Source organism: Oncorhynchus mykiss, chromosome 25, assembly GCF_013265735.2.
Source record: "Oncorhynchus mykiss isolate Arlee chromosome 25, USDA_OmykA_1.1, whole genome shotgun sequence".
NCBI classification, from domain to species: Eukaryota; Metazoa; Chordata; class Actinopteri; order Salmoniformes; family Salmonidae; genus Oncorhynchus; species Oncorhynchus mykiss.
The window spans coordinates 37,852,982-37,871,613 of NC_048589.1; the positions used below are offsets into that span (position 1 = coordinate 37,852,982).

The 18,632-nt window shown below is 46.0% G+C and overlaps 1 protein-coding gene across 3 annotated transcripts in view; it reads left to right on the plus strand.

Moving 5' to 3' along the window:
• LOC110504245 (intersectin-2) overlaps window positions 1-18,632 on the plus strand; it is a 102,333-nt gene that overhangs the window by 55,030 nt on the left and 28,671 nt on the right. For 2 of the 3 annotated variants that reach the window (XM_036962232.1, XM_036962231.1), the window contains 20 exons: window positions 342-526; window positions 630-872; window positions 1,580-1,667; window positions 3,070-3,212; window positions 3,956-4,019; window positions 4,102-4,239; window positions 4,380-4,468; window positions 4,801-5,063; window positions 5,360-5,509; window positions 7,579-7,719; window positions 7,830-7,917; window positions 10,251-10,390; window positions 11,947-12,128; window positions 12,276-12,859; window positions 13,023-13,147; window positions 13,252-13,442; window positions 13,637-13,730; window positions 15,491-15,687; window positions 17,459-17,514; window positions 18,436-18,602. In XM_036962232.1, the coding sequence (XP_036818127.1) occupies window positions 342-526; window positions 630-872; window positions 1,580-1,667; window positions 3,070-3,212; window positions 3,956-4,019; window positions 4,102-4,239; window positions 4,380-4,468; window positions 4,801-5,063; window positions 5,360-5,509; window positions 7,579-7,719; window positions 7,830-7,917; window positions 10,251-10,390; window positions 11,947-12,128; window positions 12,276-12,859; window positions 13,023-13,147; window positions 13,252-13,442; window positions 13,637-13,730; window positions 15,491-15,687; window positions 17,459-17,514; window positions 18,436-18,602 (3,328 nt within the window). The remainder of the gene's footprint in view (window positions 1-341; window positions 527-629; window positions 873-1,579; window positions 1,668-3,069; window positions 3,213-3,955; window positions 4,020-4,101; window positions 4,240-4,379; window positions 4,469-4,800; window positions 5,064-5,359; window positions 5,510-7,578; window positions 7,720-7,829; window positions 7,918-10,250; window positions 10,391-11,946; window positions 12,129-12,275; window positions 12,860-13,022; window positions 13,148-13,251; window positions 13,443-13,636; window positions 13,731-15,490; window positions 15,688-17,458; window positions 17,515-18,435; window positions 18,603-18,632) is intronic. The other variant, XM_036962233.1, reaches the window with a different exon arrangement.

Here is an 18,632-nt window from a genome sequence, read left to right on the forward strand (position 1 = left end):
AACACTATCAACATATTTGAGAACAATCCATAACATTCTACCCGCACCTTGCACTAATAACACTGGCAGATTGTGTATTACAGAAAGGGAAAATATAACAAATGCTAAACATTAACTTTATTCACAGTACACACACACACACACACACACACACACACACACACACACACACACACACACACACACACACACACACACACAGACGTGTGCTGGCATTCGATCTTGTGACCAGCTGCTCTCCAGTCACACACAGAGTAAGGAAGTAACACGTAAGCAATATGTCTACATGTTTGTTCCCCGTGTGAGGATATTCCATAGTAACGACCCTCTCTGACCCCCAGGGCGCTGGCTGACATGGGTAAGGATGGGAAGATGGACAGGTTGGAGTTCTCCATCTCCATGAAGCTCATTAAGCTCAAACTGCAGGGCACGCCCCTTCTCTCAACTTTACCAATCATCATGAAGCAACCGCCAGTGCCCGCCCCTAACCCCTCCTCTACAGACTTCATGTCCGCCTCGCGCTACGGTACTTTAAAACAGACACACGGACACACATGCGTAGACTTCTCTTCTGTTCTCAGTATGTCTGTAGATGCTTCATGTCTCTTTAATGTTGTGTGTCTCTCCAGGAGCTGTTGCCGTGCCGAACCTTTCTGTGATGCCCGGAGGCATCGCCATGCTCACCCCTAACCTCTCACCCATGACACCTATGAGCGGCCTCACCCCCATGATCCCAACAGCTACAGGCATGGCCCCCCTGGTTTCCACGTCAACGATGCCCATTCCCTTGCTGCCGTCCATTGGCAGCCCCGCTTTGCCCAACGGCACTATGGGTATTCTACAGCAATTCCCACCAGGGTACATGGGGACAGGTAAGAGGAGGACCGTCTCTGTCTCTGTATGTCTCTCTGTGTCTCTGTATGTCTCTCTCTGTCTGTCTCTGTATGTCTCTCTCTGTCTGTCTCTGTATGTCTCTCTCTGTCTTTCTCTCTGTCTCTCTCTGTCTCTGTATGTCTCTCTGTCTCTGTATGTCTCTCTGTCTCTGTAAGTCTTTCTGTCTCTGTCTCTCTGTCTCTGTCTCTGTGTCTCTCTGTATGTGTCTCTGTGTCTCTCTGTATGTGTCTCCGTGTCTCTCTCCGTGTCTCTGTATGTTTTCTCTGTGTCTCTCTCATCAGTGGTTTTCAGCAGGTGTGCTGCAAAACGTTCCCTCATCTTATACACCCGGTTGATTAGATTTGGGAGCACTAGTGCCTCCTAAAAACAACATCTTACATTGAACTCATCTTTATCGATGTTTCAGGCAGTTGTTACAGTTGTCATTTTGATCATTTATTTCACCTGTGAGAATCGTTAGCACAGGCAAGTCTGATTAGGCTCTCTATTTCATGCATGAAATACTGTTAGCTCCAATGGCAATACCTTAACAAGGCCCGGGGAGCAGTCTGTCTAGAAAGGAAATGAGAGGAAGTGCTGTGTCACCAGGCTCTACTGAGTGGACATCATGCTGTATTTGTAATGTAAACATACAATGTTAATATAAATGGCCTTCATAAGGAACTCAATCAACGTGTGTGTCCAGGCATGGCTCTCTCTGCACCGTACGCATCCTCTCCTCTGGGTCTCTCTCCTGGGATCAACAAAGCTTCATCACTGTTGGACTCAAGCAGGTAACACAGCCACAGCCACACACACACACACACACACTCTCTCAAAATAGAATCAGATTCTGATCTCTACTCATTTAGATGCCAATGGACTATTTCTATAACTCCATTATATGATCCCTTTCTCCCTCTACCTCTGTCCCCTCTACCTCATCCCCCTCTACCTCCATCCCCCTCTACCTCCATCTCTCTCCACCTCCATCCCTTTCTCTCTACCTCCATCCCTTTCTTCCTCTACCTCTGTCCCCTCTACCTCCATCTCTCTTTACCTCCATCCCCCTCTCCCTCCATCTCTCTCTACCTCCATCCCTTTCTCTCTCTACCTCCATCCCCCTCTACCTCCATCTCTCTCTACCTCCATCCCCCTCTACCTCCATCCCCCTCTACCTCCATCCCCCTCTACCTCCATCCCTTTCTCTCTCTACCACCATCCCTTTCTCCCTCTACCTCTGTCCCCTCTACCTCCATCCCCCTCTCCCTCCATCTCTCTCTACCTCCATCCCTTTCTCTCTCTACCTCCATCCCCCTCTACCTCCATCTCTCTCTACCTCCATCCCCCTCGACCTCCATCCCCCTCTACCTCCACCCCCCTCTACCTCCACCCCCCTCTACCTCCACCCCCCTCTACCTCATCCCCCTCTACCTCATCTCTCTACCTCCATCCCCCTCTACCTCCATCCCCCTCTCCCTCCATCTCTCTCTACCTCCATCCCTTTCTCTCTCTACCTCCATCCCCCTCTACCTCCATCCCCCTGTCCCTCCATCTCTCTACCTCCATCCCTTTCTCTCTCTACCTCCATCTCTCTCTACCTCCATCCCCCTCTACCTCCATCACCCTCTCCCTCCATCTCTCTCTACCTCTGTCCCCTCTCCCTCCATCTCTCTCTACCTCCATCCCTTTCTCTCTCTACCTCCATCCCCCTCTACCTCCATCCCCCTCTCCCTCCATCTCTCTCTACCTCCATCCCTTTCTCTCTCTACCTCCATCCCTTTCTCTCTCTACCTCCATCCCCCTCTACCTCCATCCCTTTCTCTCTCCACCTCCATCCCTTTCTCTCTCTACCTCCATCCCTTTCTCTCTCTACCTCCACCCCCTCTCTCCTTCTCTCTACCTCCACCCCCTCTCTCCTTCTCTCTACCTCATCCCCTTCTCTCCTTCTCTCTACCTCATCCCCCTCTCTCCTCTCTACCTCATCCCCCTCTCTCCTCTCTACCTCATCCCTCTCTCTCCTTCTCTCTACCTCATTCCTCTCTCCTTCTCTCTCTCCATCCATCCCTCTATATCTCTATCCCTCCCTCTCTACCTCCATCCCTCTCTACCTCCATCCCTCTCTACCTCCATCCCTTTCTCTCCATCCCTCTCTCTCTCTCCATCTCTCTCGCCATCCCTCTCTCTGGTCCCTAGCTCCAATTTGTCCTCCACCACCTCCCTGGCAGGTAGTTCTCCGAAGACCGCTCCCTCTGACTGGGCCGTGCCTCACGCCTCGCGTCTCAAATACAGACAGCAGTTTAACAGCCTGGACAAGCACATGACGGGATACCTCACAGGTGGGTGCTGCCGGGAAATGTAGGCAAACAGATGAGTGGCAGTCCAAGGGTGGCTATAGGTAATGTAGTTTACCTCTGTCAGGTATAGGTAATGCAGTTTACCTCACAGCCAGGTATAGGTAATGCAGTTTACCACAGACAGGTATAGGTAATGCAGTTTACCACAGACAGGTATAGGTAATGTAGTTTACCACAGACATGTATAGGTAATGTAGTTTACCACAGACAGGTATAGGTAATGTAGTTTACCACAGACAGGTATAGGTATTGTAGTTTGCCTCACAGACAGGTATAGGTAATGCAGTTTACCACAGACAGGTATAGGTAATGCAGTTTACCTCACAGACAGGTGGGTCACTGGATATTACAGCTATATGAGAGATGGTTGATGTAAATGTTGCCGTTAGCTTGGTGTAGAAAAGGAAGAAACTACAGCAGACTATTGAAGGTAGACTGCAGTCTAAAATGTCATGTGTTTTGGTCTACATCCATTGGCCAGTTTATTAGGCACAGTAAGGTACCTAATTGTTACACAGAAATGATTTAGATATTGAGATAAAAATGGCTGACCTTTTTTAAGATGCGCCTTGTGATAGGTTGATAGAATTGCATTCTGGGTCTTTTTTTTTTTTTTTTTTACTGGCAAATTCAATCAATCAAGGTTATGCCAAAAGGCTACAAGTGAAGTCATTTATTTCAGTTATGAGAAATGGACTGAGGTTGCTTTGTTCTGTGTGTTTCAGGTCCGCAAGTGAGGAATGCCATGGCAACCACTCTGCTCACTCATACACAGCTGGCCACCATCTGGTGAGTACGCCATCATCATCATCATCAACTTGTACCTGTATAAGAACTTTTGACCACAGTAGTGTGTGTGTGTGTGTGTCAGGTCCCTGGCTGATGTAGATAAGGATGGGACGCTAAGAGGAGAAGAGTTTATTCTGGCCATGCATCTAGTGGACGTGGCCAAGACCGGACGACCCTTACCACACACACTACCGACAGATCTAATTCCACCATCAGAGAGGTACACACACACACACACACACACACTACCAACAGATCTACTACCACCATCAGAGAGGTGTACACACACACACACACACTACCAACAGATCTACTACCACCATCAGAGATACACACACTCACCCTCGCTGTTTCTTATAGGGGTTCTGTGAATGGAACCAGTTTTTCTCTCTATGCTGGCATCACAGAAGAACTGGAGGCTGAGCCACCACAGAAAACCAAAAACAACCGTACGTACACACTCACACACTCACACACACTCTCACTCACACACACTCTCACTCACACACTCACACACACACTCACACACACTCTCACTCACACACTCACACACACTCTCACTCACACACTCTCATACTCTCACTTACACTCTCTCTGTCTCTGTCTGTTTGTCTGTGTCTCTCTCTGTTTGTCTGTCTGTCTCTCTCTCTCTCTGTCTCTTTCTCTCTTTTTCTCTCTCATTCCCTCTCTCGTTCTTTCTCTCTCTCGTTCTCTCTTGTTCTTTCTCTCTATTGTTCTCTCTCTCTCTCTCGCTCTCTCCATCCCTCTCTCTCTTTCACAGTGTCGTTTGAGGATAAGTTCAAGGCCAACCTGGAGCGAGGGAACGCAGAGCTGGAGAAAAGAAGACAGGCTCTGCAGGATGCACAGAGGAGAGAGGATGAGAAACGCCAGCAGAAGGAGACGGAGGAACGAGAGAGGAGAGAGAGAGAGGTCAGGGAGCAAGAGGAGAGGAGGAGGAAGGAGGAAGAGAGGAGGATGGAGCGGCAGAGGGAGCTGGAGAGACAGAAAGAGGAGGAGAGGCTGAAGGAGATGGAGAGAAAAGAGGTGAAGAGGCGTGTTCTTTCAGGCACTCTAAATGTCACTGGGTGGGTTGAGCCTTAAATGCTGATTGGCTGTCAGCTGTGGTATATCAGACCGTATACCACGGGTATGACAAAACATTTATTTTGACTGCTCTAACTACGTTGGTAACCAGTTAATAATAGCAGTAAAGCACCTCGGGTGTTTGTGTCGTGCCTAAGAACAGTTGTTAACCGTGGTTATTTGGCCATTTACCAAACCCTCGCGGTCCTTATTGTTGGAAGTATGAGTGAGTCCGTCCGTGTGTGTGTGTTCCCCAGGCGGCGCAGCGTGAGCTGGAGCTCCAGAGGAAGGAGGAGCTGGAGAGGAGGAGGAGAGGAGAGCTGCAGCGCCAGAAGAGTCAGGAACAGGAAGAGGTCAGCCAACTAAAGGCCAGGAAGAGGAGTCTGGAGATGGAGTTGGAGGCTGTGGTGAGACTCACACATATATTTGACATTTGACTCTCTTATCCAGAGCCACTTAGAGAAGCAATTAGGGTTAAGTGTCTTGCTCGAGGTCACTTCGACACATTTTTCCATCAAGTCGGCTCGGAGAATCAGACCAGTGACCTTTCGGTTGCTGGCCCAACACTCTTAACCGCTAGGCTCCTTGCCTCCCTACACACACGCATGGACAGAGACTATACACACACACTATACACACACACACTACACACACACACTATACACACACTATACACACACTACACACACTATATATATACACTACCCTTGAAAAGTTTTGGGTCACTTAGAAATGTCTTTGTTTTTGAAAGAAAAGCACATTTTTTATGTCCATTTTAAAATAACATAAAATTGATCAGAAATACAGTGTAGAGATTGTTAATGTTGTAAATTACTATTGTAGCTGGAAACAGCAGATTTTTTAATGGAATATCTACATAGGCGTACAGAGGCCCATTATCAGAAACCATCACTCCTGTGTTCCAATGGTACGTTGTGTTAGATAATCCAAGTTTATTATTTTAAAAGGCTAATTGATCATTAGAAAACCCTTTTTCAATTATGTTAGCACAGCTGAAAACTGTTGTTCTGATTAAAGAAGCAATAAAACTGTCCTTCTTTAGGCTAGTTGAGTATCTGGAGCATCAGCATTTGTGGGTTCGATTACAGGCTCAAAATGGCCAGAAGCAAAGACCTTTCTTGTGAAACTCGTCAGTCTATTCTCGTTCTGAGAAATGAATGCTATTCCATGTGAGTAATTGCCAAGAAACTGAAGATCTCGTACAACGCTGTGTACTACTCCCTTCACAGAACAGCGCAAACTGGCTCTAACCAGAATAGAAAGAATAGAAATAGAAAATTGTGCGCCGCCGTATGGGACACGGCCGGTTGTGATGCAGCCTGGATTCGAACCAGGGTGTTGTAGTGACGCCTCTAGCACTGAGATGCAGTGCTTTAGACCGCGGCGCCGCTCGGGAGCTGTTACCAAGCGGAATTATAGCGCTTAAAACAGACGTTCATCCAGGAGCTAAACAGCAGATTGGAACCCAGGTCGACTCTGGCATACGTGTGTATGTAACCTCTGTACTTATTTTCCACCATAATTTGCAAATAAATTAATTAAAAATCCTACAATGTGATTTTCTGGATTTCTTTTCTCATTTTGTCTGTCATAGTTGAAGTGTACCTATGATGAAAATTACAGGCCTCATCTTTTTAAGTGGGAGAACTTGCACAATTGGTGGCTGACTAAATACTTTTTTGCCCTACTGTACGTGTGCCTTCGACATATAATAAAACAATTTAAAACACATTTTCCTTAACAAAACATACATTTGTCCCCTATAAATGTGTAGATGTATTATAATCCACATAAGAATTCACACGAGACACACTAGCCTGCACGTAACCTGCAGAAGGTACATTACTGTACCGTGTGTGTATATATAAAAAAATATATATACTCAACATGCAACAATTTCAATGATTTTACTGAGCTGCAGTTCATAGAAGGAAATCTGTCAATTGAAAAAATGAAAAATATATTCATTTGGCCCTAATCTATGGAATTCACATGACTAGGCAGGGGCACAGCCATGGGTGGGTCTGGGAAGGTATAGTGGGAGCCAGGCCCAGCCAATCAGAATTAGTTTAGTTTTTTTCCCCACAAAGGGGCAGAAATCCTCCATTTGAGCTAAATAAGCTTTTGAAAATGTCTGGCACCTTTTGTTTCAGCTCATGAAACATGAGACCAGTACTTGACATGTTGCAGTTATATTTTTGTTCAGTATACAAAACACCGCTTCCAGCTGCCCTCTGGTGGCCATGGTAAATATTTCTTCAGATGTTAAAATCCTTCTGCTGCAGGACTATTTTTCTCCTGTGAGGAAAGGGTCAAGTTTAAGATCCTACATCTGTCTGTCTCTCTCTTCCAGCATAACAAACACAGACAGATCTCTGAGCGGCTGTATGTCTCTCTCTCCTAGGGTAACGAACACAGACAGATCTCTGAGCGGCTGTATGTCTCTCTCTCCTAGGGTAACAAACACAGACAGATCTCTGAGCGGCTGCAGGATGCTCAGAGTAGAAGGAAGGTGCAACGCTGTGAGCTGGAGCTGGCCAACCAGAGACGAGACACAGCCAGACAGGACATCAACTCCCTGCAGAGACAACTAGAGGTGTGTCTCTGTCTCTCTCTGTCTGTCTGTCGCTCTGTCTTTGTCTGTCTGGCTCTTGCGCTTTTTCTCTGTCTGGCCCCTCCTAATGATCTACTGCTCCTGTGCTTCAGGAGAATCAGAGGAAGCTGTCCCAGCTGACTCCAGAACAGCAGAGACTCAGTGACAAACTGAAGGACATGGCCCTCAACAACCTGCCAGGTACTTACTGAGACTGGGGCTAAGTTTGGCTGGGGTGTAGGCTATACTAGGGTGTATGGTTGGGGTGTAGGCTATACTAAGGTGTATGGATGGGGTGTAGGGCTATGCTAGGGTGTATGGGTGGGGTGTAGGCTATACTAGGGTGTATGGGTGGGGTAGAGGGCTATACTAGGGTGTATGGGTGGGGTGTAGGCTATACTAGCGTGTATGGGTGGGGTGTAGGCTATACTAGGGTGTATGGGTGAGGTAGAGGGCTATACTAGGGTGTATAGGTGGGGTGTAGGCTATACATGGGTGTATGGGTGGGGTGTAGGCTATACTAGGGTGTATGGGTGGGGTGTACAGTTGAACTGGGGTATATTATAGGGCTATATTAGGCCATGTTCCACATTCAATCAAACATGATTGTTTGAAGACATACAGAGCCTTCAGAAAGTATTCATACCCCTTGACTTATTCCACATTTTGTTGAACCAGCCTGAATTTTTTTCTCTCACTTATCTAAACACAATACCCCGTAATGACAAAGTGAAAACATGTTTATAGAAATGTTTTCAAATTTATTGAAATTAAATACCGTATTATATCTAATTGACATAAGTTTTTAAATTCTTCAGTCAATACTTTGGCGTCGATTACAGCTTTGAGTCGTCTATCAGCTTCACACATCTGGATTTGGCGGATTTTCTCAAGCTCTGTTAAGTTAAATGGGGAGCGGCGGTGAACAGCAATCTTCAAGTCTTTCCACAGATTTTCAATGGGATTCAAGTCTGGGTTTTGGCTGGGCCACTCAAGAACTCACATTCTTGATCTGAAGCCATTCCAGTGTTCCTTTGGCAGTATGCTTGGGGTTATTGTACTGTTGGAATGTAAATCTTTGCCCTCAGTCTATGGTCGTTTGCAAGTTCTCGTCAATAATTTGCCTGTATTTGGCTCCATTCATTGTTCCCTCGATTCTTACCAGTCTCCTTGTCGCTGAAAAGCATCCCCATAACATGATGATGCTGCCACCACCATGCTTCACGGCAGGGATGATCTGTGCCTGGTTTTCTCCAGACATGGCTCTTTGCATTCAGGCCAACATTTTTTGTCTCATCAGATCACTGAATCTTTTGCCTAATGCTCTGAGTCTTTTTGTCTTTTTGGAAACTCCCAAGGAATGCTGTCATGTGCCGCCTTCTCACGATGGGCTTCCATCTGGCCAATTTCCCATAAAGCCCAGATTGGTGAAGTGCTGTAGAGACTGTTGTCCTTCTGGCAGATTCTCCCATCGCAGCCAAAGAACTCTGTAGTTCTGTCAGAGTGGTCATTGGGTTCTGGGTCACCTCCGTGACCAAGGTCCCTCTTGCCCGGTTGCTCAGTTTGGTTGGACGGCCAGCTCCAGGCACAGTCTGGATAATTCCAATTTCCCAACGATGGAGACCGCTGTGCTCTTGGAATCTTTCAACACTAGAAATAGTTTTTTTTTTACCCTTCCAGATATATGCCTAATTTTTCACCCTTCCCCAGATATATGCCTCATTTTTCACCCTTCCCCAGATATATGCCTCATTTTTCACCCTTCCCCATATATATGCCTCATTTTTCACCCTTCCCCAGATATATGCCTCATTTTTCACCCTTCCCCAGATATATGCCTCATTTTTCACCCTTCCCCAGATATATGCCTCATTTTTCACCCTTCCCCAGATATATGCCTCATTTTTCACCCTTCCCCAGATATATGCCTCATTTTTCACCCTTCCCCATATATATGCCTCATTTTTCACCCTTCCCCATATATATGCCTCATTTTTCACCCTTCCCCAGATATATGCCTCATTTTTCACCCTTCCCCAGATATATGCCTCATTTTTCACCCTTCCCCAGATATATGCCTCATTTTTCACCCTTCCCCAGATATATGCCTCATTTTTCACCCTTCCCCAGATATATGCCTCATTTTTCACCCTTCCCCAGATATATGCCTCATTTTTCACCCTTCCCCAGATATATGCCTCATTTTTCACCCTTCCCCATATATATGCCTCATTTTTCACCCTTCCCCAGATATATGCCTCATTTTTCACCCTTCCCCATATAAATGCCTCATCACAATTATACCTCAGGAGTTCTCAGGACAGTTCCTTGGACGATTGGTAAATTTGATATTTACACAGAATGTTTTCACTTTGTCGTTCTAGGGTATTGTGTGTTGATGGGTGAAAAACACGACAAAAATGTGGAACAAGTCAAGAAGTGTGAATACTTTCTGACGACACTGTAGAGAGTGTTACTAAACATTCCCCTCCTGTCACTCGCTTGGTTGTAACTCGTCTTCCTGCTGTACCCAGTCTCCACCATATCCTCTCTCAAGAGCAGCACCAGCCAGAAGGACGGAGCCTGTCGTGACCTGAAGCAACAGCTGGATGCTCTGGAGAAAGAGACGGCTGCTAAACTGGCTGACATGGATCATTACCAGAAGGACATACAGGTACGTACAGACCAGTGCAGCTCAGCTGGTTGTCTACACCAACGCCTCAGTTCCTTTTAACACTCACTCTAGTCACTCGCGCAAATGTTGTGGTAAAATGTTGAAGTATAACAGTCTACCTGTATTAAAGTGAATATATGACAGGGCTTTCCGACCCTGTTCTTGGAGAGTTACCCTCCTGAAGGTTTTAACTCCAACCTTGTTCCTGGAGAGTTACCCTCCTGAAGGTTTTTACTCCAACCCTGTTCCTGGAGAGCTACCCTCCTGTAGGTTTTCACTCCAACCCTGTTCTTGGAGAGTTACCCTCCTGTGGTTGGAACCAAAAATCTTACATTTGGACTCATCAGACCAAAGGACAGATTTCCACCGGTCTAATGCACATTGCTCGTGTTTCTTGGCCCAAGCAAGTGGTTTCTTTGCAGCAATTCAACCATGAAGGCCTGATTCACGCAGTCTCCTCTGAACAGTTCATGTTGAGATGTGTCTGTTACTTGAACTCTGTGAAGAATTTATTTGGGCTGCAATCTGAGGCTGGTAACTCTAATGAACTTATCCTCTGCAGCAAAGGTAACTCTGGGTCTTCTTTTCCTGTGGCGGTCCTCACGAGAGCCAGTTAACTCTAATGAACTTATCCTCTGCAGCAGAGGTAACTTTGGGTCTTCCTTTCCTGTGGCGGTCCTCACGAGAGCCAGTTAACTCTAATGAACTTATCCTCTGCAGCAGAGGTAACTTTGGGTCTTCCTTTCCTGTGGCGGTCCTCACGAGAGCCAGTTTCTTCATAGCGCTTGATGGTTTATGCGACTGCATTTGAAGAAATGTCCTGGATTGACTGACCTTCATGTCTTAATGATGGACTGTCATTTCTCTTTGCTTATTTGAGCTGTTCTTGCCATTAATATGGACTTGGTCTTTGACTAAATAGGTATTTTACCAAATAGGGCTATCTTCTCTATACCACCCCTATCTTGTCACAACACAACTGATTGGCTCTAACGCATCAAGAAGGAAACAAATTCTACAAATGAACTTTTTAACAAGGCACAGCTGTAAATTGAAATAGATTCCAGGTGACTACCTCATGAAGCTGGTTGAGAGAATGGCAAGAGTGTGCAAAGCTGTTATCAAGGCAAAGGGTTGCTACTTTGAAGAATCTCAAATATAAAATATATTTTGATTTGTTTAACACTTTTTTTTTTGTTGGTCTCTACATGTTTCTATATGTGTCATTTTATAGTTTTGATGTCTTCACTATTATTCTACAATGTAGTAAAAAATAAAGAAAAACCCTTGAATGAGTAGGTGTGTCCAAACAGTTCTGACTGGTACAGTACTGTACTATATATATATTTCTCTCTCTCCTCTCTTGGTGCCTAACCACTCTGAGTTGTCCAACCCTCTCATCCCAGTGCTCGCTGTGCCATCATGTTAGATCCTTTGCTGTTACCAGTTAATAAAATAAGTGTAGTGTAAATGTAATAGATCGTGTTGTGGTTCTGAATGTGTGACCGTGTTAGTATGTGGTGAAATGTGCCCTCTTGTTGATGTGATAACATCAGGAACTGAGAGAAAACCAGCGGAAGCAGCAGTCGGCTCTGGATAAACTACGGAGCATCAAAGAGGACAAAGGGAGAGAACTGGAGAGACAGAGAGAGCAGGAGGAGAGGAAGAGGAGGGAGGTTGAGGAGGAGAGGAAAAGGAGGGAGGAGGAGGAGAGGAGAGAGGAGGAGGAGGCCAAAAGGTGAACAGTTCTCCCCTCTGCCTAACACACAGACATGCTCAAGCATTATCTGGTCTTTGACATAGGCCTGTCTGTCTTTTCCCTATCTCCTCTCTCTCTCTCTCTCTCTCTCCCTCTCTCCCTCTCCCTCTCTCCCGCTCTCCCCAGGCGTATTAAGCTGCAGAAGGAGCGTCGGTGGCAGGAGAAGCTGAAGAGAGAGGAGGAGGAGAGACAGAGGAGGCTGCAGGAAGAGAGAGAGGCCAAACTGAGAGAGGAGGAGGAGAAGGAGACACAAGCCCGCCTCTTAGCTGCTAAAGAAAAGGTAGAACGAGAAAGCAGAGAGGAGGAGGAGAGGAGGAGACAGGAGGAAGAGGAGAGGAAGAGGAGAGAGGAGGAGAGAAGACAGGAGGAAGAGGAGAGGAAGAGGAGGGAGGAAGGGGAGAGAAAGAGGAGGGAGGAGAAGGAGGAAGAGGAGAGGAAGAGGAGGGAGGAGGAGAAGAAAAGGCAGGAAGAGGTGGAGAGCAAGAGGTGTGAGGAGGACAAGAAGAGATTGAAGAGGAAGGATGAGGAGAGGAGGAGGCAGCAGGAGGAAGAAGCGAGGAAGCTGAAGGAAGAAGCGAAGAGGAAGCTGGAGGAGGAGAGGAGGAGCAGAGAGGAGGAGGTGGCGGCGTTGCGGCAGCAGGGGCGTGCAGGGAAGACAGACATCCACAACAAACTGTCAGCCCTTCTTGGAGGTCTAGAGGAGAGGAAAGGTAAGGAGGAACCACTAGACTATTAAACTGTTCTATTAAACCTTTATTAGGATATGGAAAACTGATAGCCACACGGTTGCTCTCGTCAATTTGAGATGATTATATTTTAAAATGTTAACTGAGGTGACGTCATGAGGTGCTGCTGTGTGATTGGCTGTTCCAGGCGGTCTGAAACCCCAGGCCACAGAGCACAGGAAGTCTGCGATGCTCACTTCCTTCCGGGCGCTCTACCCTTTCACCGCTCGCAACCTGGAAGAACTCAGCTTTGAAGCCGATGAGGTCGTCGAGGTTAGAACCATACGGATGACAATTTATTTCTGGATTTAATTCTACACTCTGCTTCTCTGTTGTCTGACTGTTGTGTGCCAATTCATCTGTTTGCGTGTGTCTAGGTGGATGAGAGTACGGAGCGAGAGCAGGGTTGGCTGTATGGGAGTCGTCAGGGGAAGATGGGCTGGTTCCCAGAGAGCTATGTAGAGAGACCTGCTACTGTTACTACAACTACCACTGCTGGTGCTACTACTGCTGTTTATGCTGCTAAACAGGCCCTCAGACCACAGCTCTCCACCCCCATCAACACAGGGTAGGTTGGATAATACACACACACACATAGATACACATACATACACACACACAGTTTCTAGCCATAGGTATTTCTCATAGGTGTGGAGCGTGTAACCTTTCCTCAACCCTGATGAGACATTGATATGGTGATTCATGTAAATACTGTACTGCTGACTGAAAAGTTAATGACCTCTGAACCTTCATGTCTTCCAGGAAACCCGGGGGAGATGCTTCTATGTCAACAGGACAGAACTCCGCCTTCACGCCTACACACGCCCCTCACCCCACCCCCTCGGAGCAGGTACAGGTAGAGAAGGAGTGGGAGGAGCCAATTGAAGCTAGGGTAGTGTTGGTTCTGTTTTTCTGTGCTCCGTTTTATTTACTTAACGTATAAGGAACACTCAATGTGCACTTATAAATCATAACAATTTTAATCAAAATACAGCTGTAGACAGAAGTCAAAGCTCAAACATCACACATACAACTGATGTCTCTCCTTAATTTTGCAAAATAAGAAAAGTCCCAAGTTATTTTATTAAGCCCGAAGTCCAGCCCTTGTGATGTCACTGCATACGTCATTACCTTCTACTCATCAGACCAAGCCCATGCATACACAGCTATACAAACTTGCAAGAGAGATAAAATAGTTCCAGTGTTTTCTAAGGGCTCAGCAGTAAATGTCCACTCCCCAAGTTGATTTATAGAGGTCTGTCTGACTAGTCTGTTATCTCTTTCATTCCCCTGCAGGGTTCTGCGTCTATTCTCTTTTAGCCTAGATGTGCCTTCTCACAGAAACCCTGCAATAATTCACACATTTCTCAGACTGTTTCTTTATAAGAGGCAGAGACTAGAAAAGACTGTGGAATGGTATTAAACATTATAATGAATTGTTAATCTGTAGTCTAGGACCCTATAAATGTAGTGGGGAAGGGGTCTTATAGCCCTTCCCCACTACTGGCCGGATATCACACGATATCCGGGAATGCTTGCGAAGCAGACCAGCCCGGGATTTGAGGTGAGAGAAGTCAATGAGATATATATATATATATATATATATATATATTTATATATTTATATATATATATATATATATATATATATATATATATATATATATATATATATATATTTATATTTATATATTTATATATATATATATATATATATATATTTATATTTATATATATTTATATATATTTATATTTATATATATTTATATATATTTATATTTATATATATATATATATTTATATTTATATATATATATATTTATATATATATATATTTATATATATATATATTTATATATATATATATTTATATATATATATATATAATTATTTTTATTTATTTTATTTAACCTTTATTTAACTAGGCAAATACTTACTTACAATGTTGGCCTACCGTGGAACAGTGGGTTTAACTGCCTTGTTCAGGTGCAGAACAACAGATATTTACATTGTCAGGTCAGGGATTCGATCCAGCAACCTTTCGGTTTGGCCCAACGCTCTAACCACTAGGCTACCTGCTGCCCCATTATAGTCTAAAACAACTATTCATCAATGAGAAAAGTGAAACATCATTTTCTCTGAATCTAATGGCACAACGTAGATCTGAGCTGTTGTCTGACGTAGTTGAACAAGCTAATACCCCAACTTCCTTTTCATTTTTGTCAAAAACAACTTTTATATGGAAGGAGTGTCTTTTGATTTGATGACCTTCTGCAGTCCTGCGCGAGACAACTGTTAGACCTGATGACGTGTTTCTGCGTATGAGCTTAGCTAGCCAACGTTGCCATGACATCGCCTACAAGTGTGATCATAACACCGCACACAGATCATGTTGCTACGCGACCAGACGGATTCCACTACCCTGACTACCCTGGATTTAAAAAGGAAACGAATGGTGTTAGGAATATGATTACACCGATCTAGTTTGATCCATGAGTGAAAAATATATTGTTTTATTACCTCCCAATTTAAATTTGACCCTTGTCCTTCTGCTATCTACCTCTCTCTTTCCCTCCCTCAATCTTATCTCCCTCCATCCTTCCTCCTCTTGCTCTAGGTGGTGGGTAACCTGCAGGCTCAGGCTCTGTGTTCCTGGACAGCTAAGACAGAGAGCCATCTGAACTTCAGTAAGGATGATGTGATCCGGGTGCTGGAGCAGCAGGACAGCTGGTGGCTGGGGGAGCTCAACGGGGTTCAGGGCTGGTTCCCCAAAACATACGTCACACTCCTGGAAGACAATGACAACACCACTGCGTAAATACATACATACACACGCACGCGTACACCCCCAAATCAAAAACGATTACCGACCATTTCGAATCCCACCGTACCTTGCTATGCAATCTGGTTTCAGAGCTGGTCATTGTTGCACCTCAGCCACGCCCAAGGTCCTAAACGATATCATAACCGCCAGTGTTAAGAGACAATACTGTGCAGCTGTATTCATCGACCTGGCCGAGGCTTTCGACTCTGTCAATCACCACATTCTTATCGGCAGACTAAACAGCCTTAGTTTCTCAAATGACTGCCTCGCCTGGTTCACCAACTACTTCTCTGATAGAGTTCAGTGTGTCAAATCGGAGGAGGGCCTGTTGTCCGGACCTCTTGCAGTCTCTATGGCAGTGCCACAAGGTTCAATTCTTGGACCGACTCTCTTCTCTGTATATATCAATGATGTCGCTCTTGCTGCTGGTGAGTCTCTGATCCACCTGTACGCAGACGACACCATTCTGTATACTTCTGGCCCTTCTTTGGACACTGTGTTAACAACCCTCCAGGCGAGCTTCAATGCCATACAACTCTCCTTCCGTGGCCTCCAACTGCTCTTAAATGCAAGTAAAACTAAATGCATGTTCTTCAACTGAACACCTGCCCGCCCGTCCAGCATCACTACTCTGGACGGTTCTGACCTAGAATATGTGGACAGACTCACATTAAGCATCTCCAATCCAAAATTAAATCTAGAATCGGCTTCCTATTTCGCAACAAAGCATCCTTCACTCATGCTGCCAAACATACCCTCGTAAAACTGACTATCCTACCGACCCTCGACTTCGGTGATGTCATTTACAAAATAGCCGCCAACACTCTACTCAACAAATTGGATGCAGTCTATCACAGTGCCATCCATTTTGTCACCAAAGCCCCATATACTACCCACCACTGCGACCTGTACACTCGTTTGCTGGCCCTCATACTCGTCGCTAAACCCACTGGCTCCAGGTCATCTACAAGTCTCTGCTAGGTAAAGCCCGGCCTTATCTCAACTCACTGGTCACCATAGCAGCACCCACCTGTAGCACGCGCTCCAGCAGGTATATTTCACTGGTCACCCCCAAAGCCAATTCCTCTTTTGGCCGCTTTCCTTCCAGTTCTCTGCTGTCAATGACTGGAATGAACTGCAAAAATCACTGAAGCTGGAGACTCATATCTCCCTCACTAGCTTTAAGCTCCAGCTGTCAGAGCATCACTGCACCTGTACACAGCCCATCTGTAAATAGCCCATCCAACTACCTCATCCCCATACTGTATTTATTTATTTATTTTGCTCCTTTGCACCCCAGTATCTCTACTTGCACATTCATCATCTGCACATCTATCACTCCAGTGTGTAATTGCTATATTGTAATTATTTCGCCACTATGGCCTATTTATTGCCTTAACTCCCTTATCTTACCTAATTTGCACTCACTGTGTATAGACAATTTTTTTCCTACTGTGTTATTGACTGTATGTTTGTTTTATTCCATGTGTAACTCTGTGTTGTTGTTTGTGTCAAACTGCTTTGCTTTATCTTGGCCGGGTCGCAGTTGTAAATGAGAACTTGTTCTCAACTAGTCTACCTGGTTAAATAAAGGTGAAATTAAATCATATGACTGCTTGTTGTTACGTTGTTGTTGGTTAGGGGTGAGGTTAGGGGTGAGGTTAGGGGTGAGGTTAGGGGTGAGGTTAGGGCACTGTAGTGCTGGTCTTATGATAGAAAAGTATTTTTTTTGTTTTATTAATGTCGTTTGTCTCGTCTCAGCCTGACGTATTCTCCCCCAGATGAAGTGGAGGCCTCAGATGGTGCTCAACTGGAAGGTACTCCTCTCTCTCTCTCGCCCTCTTTCTCTTGCCCTCTTTCTCTCACCCTCTTTCTCTCCCCCTCTCTCGCCCCCTCTCTCTCGCCCCCTCTCTCTCCCTCTCTCTCTCTTGCCCTGACACTCTCTCGCCCTGACACTCTCTCGCCCTCTTGCCCTGACGCTCTCTCGCCCTCTCTCGCCCTCTCACTCTCTCCCTCTCTCTCTCTCTCTCCCTCTCTCTCCCTCTCGCCCTGACACTCTCTCGCCCTCTCGCCCTGACACTCTCTCGCCCTCTTGCCCTGACGCTCTCTCGCCCTCTCTCTCTCTCGCCCTCTCTCTCTCTCGCCCTCTCTCTCTCTCTCTCGCCCTCACTCTCTCGCCCTCTCTCTCGCCCTGACACTCTCGCCCTGACACTCTCGCCCTCTCGCACTCTCGCCCTCTCACTCTCGCCCTCTCTCACTCTCTCGCCCTCTCTCTCTCTCTCTCTCTCTCTCGCCCTCTCTCTTTCTCTCTCTCTCGCCCTCTCTCTCTCCCTGACGCCCTCTCTCTCTCTCTCTCTCTCGCCCTCTCTCTCTCCCTGACGCTCTCTCGCCCTCTCTCGCCCTGACGCTCTCTCGCCCTCTCTCGCTCTCTCTCGCGCTCTCCCTCTCTCTTTCTCGCTCTCTCGCCCTCGGTCTCTCGCCCTCGGTTTCTTGCCCTCGTTCGCTCTCTCTCTTTCTCTCTCTCTTCCCCAAAAACATGTCCTTCTGCAAAAGCACTCTTATCCGATTCAGTTCTTGTGTTGGGAACATTATAAAATACAGTTCTGCCTTGTCAGATGGTAATGTCCATGACTCTGTAGTGAATTATGTCATCCAATAGAATATCTCTCAGAGGTCATGGTTTGTATCATCCAAAAAGAATGTCTCTCTGAGAGGTGATGTTTTGTCTCACCAATCAGAGTACATGGCGCTGTACACCTATGAGAGCCCAGAGCATGGCCACCTGATGTTTCGAGAAGGTGATGTGATCCTGGTGACCCAGAGAGAGGGAGAGTGGTGGAGCGGAGGCATCGGAGACCGCACTGGAGTGTTCCCTTCCAACTACGTCAAACCCAAAGAGACCGATGTAAGATACGCACACACACACATCCTTGAC